Here is a 16,888-nt window from a genome sequence, read left to right as displayed (position 1 = left end):
AGCCTTCGGAACTACACAGTACATTATTGCCTGTAGCCGTCTTGCTGGCCAGCAACAAAACAAAAGCTTCTTACTTCCATCTACCTATAACATAGAACTCATCTAGCATATCTTAAATCAAGTTAGATTTTAATTTCCTAAGGCCTTGTGCATGTCATGGCACCCCAGCCTAGAGCTGCACTTTAAAAGACACATTTAGACACGGAAGGTCTCAACAATCACTCCATTTTTAGAAGCTATCGGACATGAGGTTTCAAAAAGAAGGGGTACAGTACAGTCAGGGGTTCCAGGAAATCGAAGCTGCAACACCGGGGAGAGGCAAGGGAAGCTCAGGTAGAGTGAAAGGAGCTGTGCAGCTGACAGCAATGGAGGCCTGCAGGAAGAGCAGTCCAGACAGGAAGCACACAGGAGGAGGCAGGAGAAGAGGGGCGGCTCCTTGGAAGCTGTAATGGAGGGAACCCCTGAAACATTACAGACGCTGGAAGACCTGTGTACCTGGAGTTGAATCAGTGGTAAATACACAGAAAACCACCCACTAACTTGCAGGAGAGGAGAAGGGCAAGAAAGCACAGTTTACCGGCTGGTTCAGTTGCATACAGTACCTATTCTTATAATGGTACAAACACTGAAGAAATAGCCCTTTCTCTCCTTCCTCTTCTGCTTTTCTTCTCTTTCCTTCCATTCCCTCCCCTTCCCTTTTTTTGGGTTTTCAAGACAAGATTTCTCTTATGTAACCTTGGCTGTCCTGGACCTCGCTTTGTAGATCAGGCTCGCCTCAAAATCCGAGATCTGCCTGCTTCTGCCTCCCAAGTGCTAGGATTAAAGGCACGCGTGCCACCTCTACCACCTGGCTTCTTTCCCTTTCTCATTAGATCAGGAATCCCCTCAGTTTCATCTTCCAGGAGGACCTTCCCCTGGTCTCCTATCTTCTAACCACTGCCGGCCAGTCTGGACTGGCTTTCCTCTGATTACAATCAACTTCATTCCGTCACTCTCACTTGGGACTTCTCTTGACTCTCTCCACTGTTGACTTTGAAATACATTTTTTAAAAAAGATTTATTTATTATTTTTACAGTATTCTGCCTGCATGCGTATAAGCAGGCCAGAAGAGGGCACCAGATCTCATTATAGATGGTAGTGAGCCACCATGTGGTTGCTGCGAATTGAACTCAGAACCTCTGGAAGAACAGCCAGTGTTCTTAACCTCTGAGGCATCTCTCCAGCCCAATAAATTTTATTCTAACAAACTTTTATTCTGTGTCTTTGGAGAATCTTGATTATTATATTACTGAACTCACTATTGTTACAAAACAATAACAAGTATGTCAGCAAATAGAATAAGAAACACATTGAACAAAGTCTAATTGTGTTTTTAGTACTGTACAAGTACAGAAAGATATTGAAGCTGTAGAGAAAAACAAAAAGCTCATGTCTCTAGAATTTGTATGACATTTGACAAATTAGCTATTAAATAATAGTATTTAAGAAAATGAAATGAATGTTAAGTTTGAGTTCCCCTTTAGCCAAAAAATAAAAATTAACTAAGTCCTTAGTGTTAAATATTAAAACTATGAAGGCTTTAAAAGTTTCAGCTGCGCATGGTAGTGCACACCAGAACTCAGTAGGCAGAGACAGGTGGATCTCTGTGAGTTCAAGGCCAGCCTGGTCTATAGAGCAAGTCCAGGACAGCCAAGGCTACATAGAGAAACCCTGTTTTGGAAAACAAAGAACACTAAAAATCTCTGTTTTGAGGACATGCTGGTAGAGCCCGTTCTGCTTCCTGCTTGCAGATCAGGATGTAGGCTCTCAGCTGTCCCTGCCACCATGCCTTCGCTCTGCCATCATGAACTCTGACACTCTGAAGCCACAAAGCCAAGTACACGTTCTCTTTCATAACTTGCCTTGGTTACACTGTTTTGTCAAAGCAGTAGAAAAGGACAATGCTCATTTCCCATGGTTGTTATGAGAAAGTCAATTACCTACCTATCTGTTCTGGTTTGTTTCTTTGTTTCTTTCTTTTTTTTTTTTTTTTTCCTGCTGCACTAGGAATTAAAACCAGGGCCTAGATACTTGACAAGTATCATGCCACTGAGTCCATCTTTGAGTTCGTGTGTGTGTGTGTGTGTGTGTGTGTGTGTGTGTGATTTTAAGAAATGTACTACGAATTAGCTGGTATATAAATGACACCGGTCATTTAAAAATGACTGGCACCTTGGTGAAAAGCGGACACTGGTTTGGAAGAGTACAGTGGATACTCATTGTTTCATATTCCCCTTCACATTCACCTGTGCATCCACTTGGGTATTTAAAGACGCTGCTCTTAGGATACTCAGTGCCTTCCATGTGCTAGGGACTGAGGCTGCAAACGTGAACCTGGTATATACCTGTGTAAGAAGATGATTACCAATCCTATTTCTTCTTTCTCTTGGGTATGAAGTCAAACTGTATGTTCCTGTGTGGGACGTGACTGAATCTATAGCTAATGCAACAGAAGGCTTAGCCTAGGAAGCTGCCTACATCATGTCTTCTCTATGTCTTTTCTATTTGCCGTATCTAGCTGAGTGAGTGGAACCTGAAAGCCAGGTGCAAAGAGTGTGGAATCATAAGAGCCAAGAAAGCACATCATTGTCCTGCTGAACACCCTGAGGGCCACTCACAAATCAGGAATGTTTTTGGACTTAATGTGACTGAGAAACTTTTTTAAGACTTGAACTATTATATTTCTAAGCTAGCTTGCTATGGCAAGTGGTATAAATGACTACTGTCGATTGTCAAAGCTGAGAAGACATCTACTCTCACACACAGACACTATCACACAATTAATAAATGCTTGAATGAAGCAACAAGAATTCTATGACAGCTTGGGGAGGGGGCAATTGATTCTGCTCAGGAAGGATATTCAAAGAAACTTGTGACCTGGACAGACAACAGTTTAGCAGGGAGAAAAGTCTGAGGAAAGGAGCAATGCCCAGGAAAAGGGAAGACGTTAACAAAGGTGTGAGCCTGTAATGTACCCACGGGTAGTTACACACATAGTTTGTGAGAAGGGTCACGGGATTACCAGATGCTGTTTGGGGCTGGCCCAGGGAACAGAAAGGCAGTCAACATTTTCTTGTAGCCTGTGGGAATCATCAAGGGTTCAAGTGAAGGGGGAATGAGGGGAGCCCAGAAAGGGAAAAGCCTGGAGATGGAGGTTGGGGAGGAAGTAACAGCAGTAGACAGGAAGAGGGGGCAATATTAGCATTTCATTTAATTACATTTTAATTTATTTATATGTGGGGGTTGGGTGGGAACATGGTGTGTGGGGGGTAGGAGGGCAATTTGTGGGAGTCAGTTCTCTCCTAGCATGTAGATCTGAAGAGCTCATTAAGCTTGGCAGAAAATCTTTTTATCCACTGAGCATCTTGCTGTCTGTGACCAACACTTCTGAGGCAAAATCTCACCCAGTCTGATGAAGGGTCAGGGAAGATGGTAAAGGTGAGAAACAGTGAAAAGGTTAAAACCAATCCTGAATTAAATCCCAGGAATGGAGTACAGTGGACAGTCAGAGATCTGAAGGCAAGAACAGACTCTAGGAGACAGAGACTATCATTAGCTTGCTTTCAAAATATCTGAGTTGGAAATACTTTATCCTTGAAACAGGTCAACCCCAAAGTATTCATCTTTCTTCAAAGTCTCTTTCTCAAAGTGAGAACATTGGGAAGACCCTCCACTGAGATTTAGAGAGATTTTTGAATCACCCAAGGGGGAAATGTTAACTTTTACAATAAATAAATTTGCTTTTCGAGACAGGGTCTCCCGCTGTAGCCAAGCTGACCTGAACTTATTAGGTAGGGCCAACTGGCCTTGAATCATGGCAATATTCCTGATTCAGCCTCCTAGTTCTATGAGCAGTCATGCCTGGACCTAGTCTTTTCTATTTGTATTTGTGCGGAACAGTGGTATCAATTTAAAGACCACCAAGAGCAACAGAAGAAGGAGACAGAGTAACACACCTTCTTTTCTGGTTTTGCAAGCAAGCCCATTCTCCTTTGTGAGAACACTAAGTGTGTAAGATTTTTCTGCATTCACGCTTCTTCACACACAGAGGTAGACATACCCCACTCTGCCTTCATCCTTCCTTTTAACACACACACAGGCATCTCTCTCCTTTCCCCCGGACATTTACTTACCTGAGAGTGGCTCCCTCAGTCTTAATCAGTTCTCCGTTTTCTATGTAAACATACTGCTGTTGACCGTTTCCTATGGTTTCTTCTCTCTGAGGATTCCGTCGAAGTTTCTTAACGCAGTAGGCAGTGTCTAGTATGACACATGTAAATATATTATGCCACGCCCAAGTGATTCAGCTTTTTAGAGGTCAGCCTTCACAGAGCTAACACTCACTACCGGCTGCACAGAACGCTAGCATCAGGACAACAGGAAGACTAGAAGAATTAAAGCACCATGTCTGTGAGAGAACACTAGTTCACATATTCCCAGAGCATTTTATTCTCCCCTGTCCCTTTAGGGCACATAAAAGCCTCGGTGATTTTCTACTCCTTTCTGGTCTATGTAAAAATTTCAGAGTAGTTCTTCATAATCTCAGCTAGCTTCTGAGAGCAGGGAGGTGATGGGGAGACGGTCTGATGGAAGGCCAGCACCTCTCTCTATCTGGGTGCCCACTTAACAGTGAAGGACTCATGGCCGTAGTTAATAATAAAACCGTTTGTGCTGTTACAGCTGAAAGGGCCCCAGAGACTCTAAATGTGGAATTTTACACACATAACTCCTCAATGATAGAAAAACCCAACATTTTACCAAGCAACAGTGTCAACCATTTAACCAGGACAGTCTGTACGTATAGCAAATAAAAAGCACTTAAAATATGACCTAGTTGGGGAAATGAAACTTTCAGATGGAATGAAAGACCTATAGTGAATACTCCTTCTGGAATGCTGAAGAGGCAGCTCAGCAGAGGAAAGCAACAGGAGTGCAGACAAAGAGTGTGCTTTTGAGAATGGATCGAGCAACGGGACAGAGCTTGAGATATGAGTTACAGGAGGATACGTGGGTTGGGGAAGCTACAGGAGAAAACTGGTAGAGGGAAGAGCAGCATTCGGAGAGGTACGGAAGTGAGAGTGTGTGTGCTGTTGGTGTGACGATGCTACCATCTTGGCTAATGGAAAGTACCGTCTGGGGAGAGGGGAGAAAAGTTGTCTAGGTAAGGTGAACTTGGCCACTGTGGCCACTAGATGGTTCTCAGTAAGATCTGTGACAGCATTGATGGAGGGGCAATATGGCAGTTTTTAAAGGTTGATGGGCGGTGCAGGGGAATCAAATAGAAGTTGGAAGCTACAGCAGTCCATCAGGAGGTAACAAAGGCTAGGGTGCTGCTGGGGACAGAGGGAGAAACGACATTTACATCTTGTACTGACTGGTTTTTTTTTTTTCTTTTTCTTGAGACAGAATTTCTCTGTGTAGCCTTGGCTGAACTTGCTCTGTAGCCAGGCTGTCCTTGAACTCAGAGATCTGCCTACCTTTGCCTCCCTAGTACTGGGATTAAAAACATGTGCCACCACACCAGGCGACTGTTTTGTTTTTATTTCTGTGTATATGTGTGAGTGTGTGACACACTCTCCTGTGTTTATGTGAAGGTGTGTCACATGTGTGCTCAGGAGCCAGAAGACAGCATCTGATCCCCTGGATCTGGAGTTACAGGTGGCTGTGAGCAGCCTGACATGGGTACTGGGAAGCGAACTCAGGTCCTCTGGAAGGCAGGATAAACTCTTAACCACTGAGCCAAATCTCCAGCCCTAAACTGCTTGTTTTTGGGAAAAAAAAAAAAATCCATCATTAGTTGCTTTAAATTTACTCTGTCTTGCCAAATGGTATTTATAAATTTTAGTATAGCCTATAAAATACATGCAGCTAATACACGCACACACACACACACACACACACACACGTAGCCAGCGCTAAAAACTACTTGAACCATATTTGTCCTACCAGAAGCTAGACAGTAAAACAATATGAAGCAGGGCGACTGAAGGGCCTGAGAAGGTAGTGACTGGGGATTTAGCGAAGAATTTATGTGGAACATTAAAGGAATGATGAGGCAAAGCATCTCGGAACCATTTCAATGCCAACCTAAGTCTGCACACAGCTTTCGTGGCTTCTGTAAGGCCCAGAAGGGCAGACAACAAGATCTTTCTCAAAGAGCACTAAAATTTTAGTAGCTATAAAAGATTGTGCCAAATTTCTCTTCTACTTTCTTTATATCAGCTGAGTGGTAATTATACAAATACTTGCTTTTTTTGTATGGAACCTGTAACTATTTTTCTCTAGAGATATCCCGAAGGTAATTTTATCCAATACTTTCAGGGTGTTGTATTTTGTCTGTTGTCACATGGGGTTCAGTGGGGAACTTCCCAACCGTGGCAGCTGGTTGGTGTAGTTTGGCTTAGGGATGTTCAGTCTGCAGAATGAAAGCACCTGAGAGCGCCCTCTCCTGTGTTCACTGCTGTCATTTTGGGCCAAGCATAGTATCTGGCACACAGTGGGTATTGAACATTTATCTAATGGATGTCTCCACTTAGGATGTTGATCGGTAGGATAAAGGAAGTGAGAGAACAGGTAAGATGTCCACACTGATAGGTTTCAGGGGGAGAAAGTTATCAATATACCAATTCGTTGCTTGGATTTCCTATATCTTAGCAGCTGTTTTAAAATTATGTAAGGCCTCGGGTAATCTGCTTGGGAACAGACAGTTAACAGCAAGGACCTCACGGTACCCACAGGAAACGTTTAGTGTGCTGTCAGACAAACAATGATCCTTAACAGTTGTTAAAGTTTGAAGCTGTAGTTGTCACAGAGCTTGACCCCTGGCCAAAAGAAGAGGGAAAGGATTTGAAAGGACCTATGCCACCTCTGTTAAAATTGACAGTATTCAAGTTGTATTTAAAAGAAGAAGAAAAAGAAGAAAAAAAAAGGCTGTTTGTGGTGGTACATGCCTTTTATTCCAGCGCTGGGGAGGCCCAGGCAGGGGGATCCCTGTGAGTCCGAGCCCAGGCAGGGCTGTTACACAGGAAAACCATGTCTCAGAAACAAAACAAAACAAACCAAAATAAAAGAAATATCAACATAGTTGAGAGTTTCAGTGATAAGTTATGTGTCAGGCCCAGTCTTCCTCAGGGAGCATCATGTTTTCTGCTTACCATTGCTGATGTTTTGACAAATATCCATTATCCCCCCGGAGTGGTCGTGATGCCAGTGAGTCACCAGGATTTCCTGGATCGCTGTGCCAAATTCAACCAACGCTTGCTTTAGACAGCTGATATATTCTGGAACTGATGGCTCCCCAGTGTCAATGAGGATTCTCCTACAAAGGACATGAAGACAGTCTGAGCTGCAACCTGGGGCTCACATTGGAATATTTTTCACGCAGATAACTTGTTTAAATCCAAGAAAATATAAGTTGCTTTTAACATAATACTTCAGTTTAAAGCAATCTTACTGTAAGGAAGTTCTTAGAAAGAAATTATAGCTAAATGTAAATGTGAACTAGGGCTGTCAGCAGGGATCTCGAGCAAGCCTAGCAATTAAAGTAAACACAGCACCATTTGAAATGTATTCCTAAGGCAGGCATTTCATCATTATGTTCAGAAGTTAAATAACTTGCCCAGTGTTACTTTGCAATAAAATGGTAGAAACAGCATTCAAACTCAGGTTTTCTGATAGCAGAATATGTGCTCTTACGTAGTCTGCATTCCAGATGGGTAACTAATTCCTCAAGTGTCTCACAGGATTTGATTTAACAGCATCTTTAAAGAAATGCAGTCCTATCTGTGGGTGAAACGACATGTTTACAGTTTGTTGTTAGGTTTATGCTGGTTTAGTAAATTAGTGGCTGTAGAGTCTCCTCCAATGACCATGGCTTCTCTAGCATGGGGACATTAGCTAGGTTTCCAGTTCCACGCCTGCTATCCCTCTGGTTGAACAGGTTTATACCCACAGACAAACACCCTTCATCAAGGAAACTTCTATTTGCAACAGATGGGAGCCAGTACAAAAACATACAACCAACCAAAACACAGAATTGTGGAGCCCAGTCCTAATGGAAACATCTACAAAACACCCCCACAGCTAAGGCTCAGGGAACACTATGGAAGAGGGAGCAGAAAGATGGTAAGAGCCAGAGGACCTGGGAGTTTGCTCTGAGATTGTATCTCCTAGCAACGTCAGAAGGTACAGCCATGAAGTCTTATCCACATAAGAACCCAGATGTAGGTGATGACACCAACAGATAAGAAACTGGATGGAGAAAAACCCACGAGGCCTCAACCTAACTTAACAACGATAGGAAGTGAAGAAAACTGTGAACGGGAGAGGTGGTCTTTCCCATGGGAGAAAATGTTAGTTGGATGTCCAGTGCCAAGCAGTCTGAAAACATGCATATAAGTATATTATACAAAGTCAATAGGTTTTATTTAGGAATATATGTGTGTGTATACTATTAGTGAGAAAAGAGGCCATGAATTTGAAGGAGAGTGAAGACGGGTACATGGAAAGATTTGGGGGAGGGAAGGAAAGGGAGAAATGTAATAATCACAGGAAGAAGAAGGAAGAAGAAAAGAAGTAGCAGCAGAAGCTACAAAAATGTGATCTTCTGATAGAAGGATTATGGCCAAACAGGGACAAACTGCACTCTGCTGTGTCCCCACAAATCTGAAAGGAAACACCCAATCCAATACTGAAGAGTGAGATGCAAACTGTGGAAAGGCAGGAGAGGGCCACAGTAAACAGTAGGAAAATAGAGACGTCCAGAAATTACTTAACGTTAGCTTTATATGGGAAATAACAGGCTCCAGCTTAAGAGCATGGAATTAAGAACCCTCTTCCCTGGCTCTTGGGCTACAAACAAAAGAGGAAACCAGGCTGGAAATCTCCATGTGACCAGCAGACTCTCCAAGGAACTTCTGGTCACTGCTGCCTCCTTCACTCTAGTTTGAGATGAAGGACCCCTTTCATTGCTCTTCCATGGGAAGTGGAAAATTTGCCACTACTGCACACCCCATTTACGAAAAGAAGCAACAATGCATCAATTCCATCACATATCAAAATAAAACAAAGCAATTATAATAAGCAGCCAAGGAACAACCTCCATAAACTAAGGAAGTTTGTGAGCGCCGCGCTAGCTCTGCAGAAAACACACAAAGGAATCCTAAACGCAGAGGAAGGAGCTTCAGTTATAAAAGTACAGAAAATAATAAATGTCAGGAATAGAACAGAATCCAATGGATTGTCAGAAATCTTTGAAACTTTCACGAAACAAGACAACAAACCAAACCAAAACCAAAAAACCAAACCCAAACAAAAAAAACAGTGGATAATCTAGAAGAAATAGATACATTCCTACACACATCCATAATAAAGAAATTTTGGCGTAGCCATAGACATATATACTAGCAGACTTCTACTAAGCTTTTAAAGCTTAACATCTATACTCAAACTGAGAGCCACCAAACTCACCCCACAGAGCCACTATTACCCCGACATCAAAATCATATGATAAATGTTTTCTAATGTGGGATCTAGATTTCAATAAATAAGTATTTATTTAATAGGTCATGAAAGTAGACGGGGAAGTATCTAGAGGTGAGGAAGAAGAGGATGGGGAGGAAGAGGTAATGGAAGAAGGGGTGAGCAAGACCAACTAACTGGGGAAAGACAACCCCCAACCCCCACCCAGATGTACATATATGACAATAAGGTGGAAAGGAACTATGTGAGAAGAGAAAGAGACCATCAAGGAGGCAAGAGAAGGGATGGATTTAAAATGGGGGATGAGTAATATCAAGGTACAATAAGGAACAAAAGCAATGCAAAGAAACCGCCACACTAATCGCCTAACAGTAAAATCTTTGTTTCTTTAAAGATGGGGTTTCTCTGTGTAGTCTTGGCTGCACCGGAACTCACTCTGTAGACCAGGCTAGCCTCTGCCTCTGAAATTAGGATTAAAGGCGTGCACCACCACTGCCTGGCTTAACATTAAAATATTACATTGTGCCCTTACATAGGAAAAGGGCCTATAGGAAACCATGTGGGAAAAATATGAGCCAGTTTATTTCTGTACTTAAGACACACTGATAATTTGGTGTATAGGTTTTGTATTACTGGCCTATGATTATCTTATTTTGTTTGCTTTCCGCAGCAGTTGAAGGACTGACTTTTCTGTTTTCTGAAATGAATTAGGATACTATTTTTAAGATCCAGTTCACAAACATATTTTTGTTGTTTTGTTTGCTTTTTTGAGACAGGGTTTCTCTGTGTAGCCCTGGCTGTCCTGGAACTCACTCTGTAGATCAGGCTGGCCTCGGGCTCTGAGATTCACCTGCCCCCGCCTCCTAGGTGCTGGGATTAAAGCCATGTGCCACCACCACCTGGCCATGAACTTTTAAACTCTTGGTATTTCATAGTAGCAACTCCCCACTGATTTGGGCTGAGGAAGATTAGCCTTGATAAGCACGATCCATTCAGTCTTCACCTCTGTTTACAGCTTACCCACAATTGATGCCATGCCATCAATTCTTGCAGGAATATAAACAAGCCTGCTTACTTTCTAATGACGGGTAGCTGTGTAGGACTGAAAACTAAGAACATAATATCTAGCAGAAAGTATTTTCTCAGGCATTAAACTGGAGTACACAGGGAGATGGTGGAAGATTCAGAGGGTCATGCACTTGTTTTTCAAGTATGAGAACCTAAATTAGGATCTCCAGAATTCCCCCTCCACCCCCCAAAAAAGGCAGGCACATGGTGGCTCGGGCTTGTACCCCAAGTGCTAGGAGAAGGAAAGGAGGGAGAGGGGGAGGAGGGCAGAGGGATGGATGTAGGGGTGGGTGGGAGGTCCACAGGAGAGAGGCGGGAGGAACCTCAGATCCTAGGGCTCACTGGCCAGCCGGGAGACAGGTGGATGACAGGCCTCTCTGGCTAGTCAGTGAAGCCAAGAAGGTGGGTTCCAGGTTTTAAGAGGCCAAGTCTTAAAAAACAAGTTAGAAAGCGATAGAGGAATACACCCGCCATTGATCTCTAGCCCTGCCGCGCCCTGCCCCGCTTACACACTTGCGTGTACATGTGCACACACCCACGGGAGCATACACGACATACACACACACCCCCTAAAATGATACAAAGAAATGAGTGGTTATATTATGTTTGCTGGGTTTGTTTCTAATCTCTCCAGCCGATGCAAACAGCTCCTCTTGTACCCGCACAGGGAGCCGGAAAGGTAGGAGCAGGAAGTTCAGGGTGCTCCTGTACAGGGGAGTGACTTCTACGAACCATACTACATTGTGGTTATCTTACAAGCTAAAAGGATTTTGGAAGTTTTCGTAAAAAATTATGTTTGAGGAGATTATATTCATAATTTATAATTAAAAAAAAAAATGGACCTCTCGGGCGAGCAAGATGGTTTGACTGGTAAAGGCGCGTGCAACTGAGCCTGACAGGTTCAGTTCCGTCCTTGGGGCCCACATGGTGGGAGGAAGAGTGACTCCTTTACGTTGTCCTATGACCCCCACATGCACGTGCTGGTGTATGTGTTTACACACACACATAATATACATACAAATAAAACATGCACGTACACTCACACAACTAACTTCACGACTGTGATAAAAAATTCAGTGTTGGGGAGGAGGACAGCGACCTTACGGTGAATCTTTACTGGTGGACAGACTTCTGGAAGACACTGTAAACTCTTCTGCATATGGGCACGCTGGCTCAGGGGAGCGTAAGGTCCTACATAGGGCCCGAAATGGCATTAAGAACATAGAAGGTGTAAGTAACAGGACCTGCAGAAAGAGAAAAAGCTCAGTCATTCTGAGACCTCACTAGCTGGAGTGCTGGGTAGAGCACTAAAGACAGCAGACACTGGAGGGAGCAATTCAGAGGGGAGTTTGATTTGGGTTGCAGTGAATTTGGATGGCATTCCTGGATGGCATTCCTGGACACCTTTCTTTGCTCCCCCCCCCACAATTATTTATGTAACATATACTGATGCATTAATTTACTTATTGCCATCTGCACACCCTTTACCACTTTACAAATATGAGCCCCATGAGGGCAAGAAGCTTGTTCGTTTGGCTGCAGGAGTTCATTGATTTATTTCGACATTTGGAATTGTGAAATGCTTGACCGTCTGTATGTTTAGGCACACTGAAATGGAAACACAAAACTGTACTATGAAACATTCCCTAGTCCATGATCCTAGATTTTTGGCTGTCTCTGTGTTTTTTGTTTGTTTGTTTGTTTTTGTTTTAAATGTTCATTACAAATTCTTACTGCTCTTTAACTCCGTAAGGTCCTTAAAAAGAATCCTTCCATGCCTTTTGTCAAGAACACTATAAACTTTCAGGCAGGCACAGTGGCCTGTGATTCCAGCACTTGGGGAGGCAGAAGCAGGTGGATCTCTGTGAGTTTGAGGCTAGCCTGGTCTACAAAGTGAGACCAAGACAGCCAGGACTACAGAGATAACCCTGACTCAAAAAACCTGAGGGGGGAGGGCATACTATAAAATTCTAAACTTCTAAGACACAAAGGTACTTTCTTATATTTAAATCACTGCCTTGTCCTCCTCCTAAGCAGCAGCTTGGAGACACCTAACAATCTAACACTGAATTTAAATTTTTAGTTTAAAGCGTATGTCATGGTGATAAAAAGTTATGCCCAATTACCAGGGTTAATAAGCAGGTTTACTTAAACCCTAGTAACACGGGAAATAGATCTTCTGGATTGCCTGCTTAGCCTGCTTGCACATCAAAGCCTGACTGAAAACAGCCTCTGGCAACTGAGGTTCCCAGGCCTTCCAATCTGTTCATTTGTTTGTTTGGTTTTGGTAGCCTAACTGACCACTTCTGGTCTAATAAAATTGGAAATGGCAAAGGAAGGCACTTGGATTGAAGCTAACAGCACTTATGCAAGTCCTGGAACAAACACAACCTGCTCAGAATGAAGCAGTATCCAGGTGTTACAAAACTGGGGAAAAAAAAATGAGTTTGAGCAAGTATTAAGGGGGAAAATGTCATACAGATAGCATTTGACACTTAAACCACCTGGCCTGCATGGTTATTATATTTTACTCTTCATTTCAACTCCAGGAAGCTTATCATAAAATTTTGTAGGAAAAGAAATTAGGCGTGAGACAGGCTAAGTGACTTATCCCCGGTCTTTTGGGCCGACACAAGGTCCATTGATGGTCTCAGAGCTACTCACGGCTCCTCTGGAGGAGAGCGCTGCTTTGGCTAGCACTTGAAGACTGTTCCTTATGGCATAAATAAAACATCAGGTCTAGACTAGAAAACTAGTTCTGGTCATTCAGTGTGTAATGTTTGTGAATAGTTACTGTGATGATCAGTCATCTTTGTGTGTGTTGGTCAATTCATTATCTACAATCACAGACAATAGCCCTATCTCAGGAGGTCGCTTTGTAAATACAAGTTGTATTCATCATACACTGTTCATGAGAACAGTGAAGATGGGTCTACAGAGGTCTACAGTGAAGATGGATCTGCAGAGGTCTACAGTGAAGATGGATTTGCAGGGGTCTAGAGGGATGATTTAGTCACCAGAACTCAGTGCCTGGAACTGACACATAATATGTTATATGAACAGAGACAAACTCAGCTGAATGAGTAGAATCAATTGCTTTAGGGATTTAAATTAATAAGATTTTATCAATACTACGATAGCTCCTACCTGCTCTGTGTCCACTTGTTGTCGCTCAACCAAAATCTTTGATAGTTCTTGACCACCTACTACGAGCCCAGTGTTGTCAACATACTATAGGGCCGCAGAAGTGAAAACCAACTTTGTAATACACTTTCTTCATGATAAGATCATGTTTTTAATAAACGCTTTCATCTAGATTTTAGTAAATCCTCAAACTATTCCTATGAAGAAGGCAGTATAAAATTCATTGTACAGACAAAGACCATGTTAGTCCCGCAGCTAGGAAAGAGCCATGACTCTAAAGCAGGCAAAGGTTAGTTGACCATGGAGCGTCCAACTCTCATGTATACACCTATAATACAACCCCTACACAAAGGCTCAGAAGATACGGCGGAAGTGTGTGTGTGTGTGTGTGTGTGTGGTGGGGGGTTGTAAAAGCAAGAGAACTAGGATGTTTACTGCAAGATACTGTTTTCTATATGACAGGGAAGCTGCACTCAGGAAATTTTAACAACAGGATCACCTAAACAAGACCTGAACAATGACAAATACCAGCTGACATGCTAACGTGGACGGAAGAAATCTCTCAAGGCCTCACCCCAAGATAAAGTGCTATTGGCAATCAATGGCTGCTGAGAGGAAATGACATTTCACATGAGCTCTAAAGAGTAAATGAAGCTGGTCAGGTGAAGTGGGAGAAAGAGAAGAAAGTGTAAACCAAACCCTGGATGGAGAACTATGCCTCTTCTGGGACACCAGGAAGACCAGCATGGTGGAAACACAGCCTTTTAAGAGGAACAAGACAGTGGGAGAACGGACAGAAGTAGAGGCAAGTAAACCAGTTAGGAGGCTAGCACCGACATTTATCCAAGAATTTAACTGACTGATACTAGTCAAAAACAGATTTACAAGATGGTTCGGATGTGTGTCAGGAGGAGAGACATGTTAGGAACAGTTCAGACATTTTGTTTGATCAAATAATGATGGTTCTGTTTACCAAGAAAGGGGCCAGCAATTCCGGGGGGCCTGGACGTAACTTTAAGAGGAGAGACAGAGTTCAGTCTGAAAAGCACTGATAATGCAGGAAGAGTTAAGAAAGCAGCCAGCTATGAGCCTGATCAAAGTTGGGCTTTTGTTTTAAATTTGAGTGTTATTAATATAACAGATGATATGTGAAGCCAAGGAAGCAGGGAAGATCCTCTCAACAGTAGTGTAAAAACAGGAGTGCTGTATAAATGACTTTTTTCATTGCTGTGACACAGCACAACAAAAAGCAATGAAGGAAGGATTTATTTTGGTTCAGTTTGAGGACACTGGCTGCTGTGAAAGAGACGGTGTGAGGTAGAGCCACTCTAGCTATGGCAGAAGTGGCAGCTGGTCACTTTTTTGTGCAGCAGGAGGCAGAGAGAGAAGAGAGGAATACTTGGTGCTCTATTTGCTTTCTCTCCTCAAAACTTCGGTTTAGCACTTGAGTATGTTTCTGCTATTCAGGGTAGGGCTTCCTGCCTCAGCTAAGCTTCTCTTGAAATTCCCTCCCAGAAGTTGCATTCTAGGTGATTCTAAATCAGTCAAGTTGACAGTCATGGCGAATCGTCACAAGAGGTTAGGAGGAGGCAGGAGAGACGGCGCAGTGGGAAGGGTGCTGCCAAGTCAGACAACTGAGTCTGGTCCCCAGGACTAATGGGGTGAGAGGAGAAGAGTCGCATCTTATGAGTTATATATATATATAAATATATATATATATTTATATATATATAACTTCCCACTTCAATATTCCAGCCATGGTGTGTGAGCACACACACATACACATATAAATGTAATTAAGTCACGTGAAGTTAGGACTGCATTTAGAGGAAGGCCAGGATCTGACAGAGAGGGAGAAGGAGAGAACAGCAGCTAGAGAGTATGTTAGCAAATCAAGGAAGGAAAGAAAGGCCAATGAATCCCAAAGAGAAATATAAAAATGCCACTGGGTTTACCAACACAGAGCTACCTATGGCCTTAGACATTTTCCTGAGGTGAAATAGTGAAATCTTGGAACATCTGATTGGGACCCAGCTAATATCTGTTTCTAGTCATCCTTTGGTTTATGTTGAGTTGCATCATCCGCACGCGAATCATCTTAGCTTTACTTATTGCTTAAATAACCTATATAAGTAAAATTATCAAGTAGAGCGAGCGATTCCATCATTAGACATTGATTCTTAGTAACTGTTAAGTTGCTTAAGATGGGAAACTGGATCTGCTTTTTCTCAGATAGTTTCAGCTATTTTAAGTCGCTTTCAGCATAAGCATTTTGTTATGATTCAAACGTTTAAGGGTACAGTGTGTATTTTTCATACAGTTTAGCCTCTAAATGCAAGCCAACCGTTTTAGCCCTCAAAGAAAAGCAGGTTGTGTTGAATATACTGGGACCACCCGCCGAACTCCAATAGGGCATTCTCCTGGGTTATATTTGGACTCTGCAATTTCCGTACTGACTTCAGAATGAATTTAAAACGACACACGGAAAACAAAAGACAATGTCGTGTACTCACTGGGCCGAGGGCAGCTCAGCCAGACGCTTCCTAGAGATCAGGCACTATGCTGCTCAATTTTCTATTCCCCAACAGTGTACAGGAAGCCTAAAGGTCCTGTATGTGGCCCTGGCTTTATTCACTCTGGGCTTAACCTTATTTGCCTACATGACTCGGAATAATTCCACTTCCTTACAGTCAGCTGTTTGTAAATTTCTTTTACTCCAGAAGGGTAAATATAGCAAAGGCTTTAAATGCAAACAAGCTATACTTGTTGCACACGATTATTAGGAAAAGCAAACTGACTCAGCTCCTCCAACCCGGTTTTAGACTCGGGTTGAACTGGAAGCAAAAGCCTGCCCTCTACCGTAAGAGAATGGCCTCGGCAGAGTCAATAGCTTTCAGGACCGAAACTGGCTATACAGACCAGGCTGGCCTCGAACTCGAGCGACCTTCCCTGCCTCTGCACTCCAAACACTGGAGTGTGCACCAACGCACAGGCTCCCGGTAACTGACTCGGGCATCCCCTGCGGGCAGCGGGACAGCAAGTAAACGGGGATTCTGAAGCGGGAGGTCTGTGCTTTTCTTACGCGGAGCTCGGGGAGGGGGACCCGCGGGGGGCTGGCCTGACCCCTCCTCGCCTTCCCGCCGCGCGAGGTGGCGT

General features: G+C 43.1%; 1 protein-coding gene across 5 annotated transcripts in view; it reads right to left on the bottom strand.

Annotated features, from left to right (window-relative positions):
- Lactb2 (lactamase beta 2) overlaps positions 1 to 16,888 on the bottom strand; it is a 36,435-nt gene that overhangs the window by 19,330 nt on the left and 217 nt on the right. For 2 of the 5 annotated variants that reach the window (XM_021663466.2, XM_021663464.2), the window contains exons 2-3: positions 7,195 to 7,358; positions 4,174 to 4,300 (exon numbers count right to left, since the gene is read on the bottom strand). In XM_021663466.2, coding sequence (XP_021519141.1) covers positions 4,174 to 4,300; positions 7,195 to 7,358 — 291 coding nt within the window. Of the gene's footprint in view, positions 1 to 4,173; positions 4,301 to 7,194; positions 7,359 to 7,735; positions 7,823 to 11,631; positions 11,833 to 16,888 lie in introns of those variants that run through there. The other 3 variants (XM_060385838.1, XM_060385839.1, XM_021663465.2) reach the window with 3 other exon arrangements.

Source organism: Meriones unguiculatus, chromosome 6, assembly GCF_030254825.1.
Source record: "Meriones unguiculatus strain TT.TT164.6M chromosome 6, Bangor_MerUng_6.1, whole genome shotgun sequence".
Classification (NCBI taxonomy): Eukaryota; Metazoa; Chordata; class Mammalia; order Rodentia; family Muridae; genus Meriones; species Meriones unguiculatus.
The sequence above is the reverse complement of the archived record's forward strand: the minus strand, read 5'-3'. Positions and strand labels throughout refer to the sequence as shown.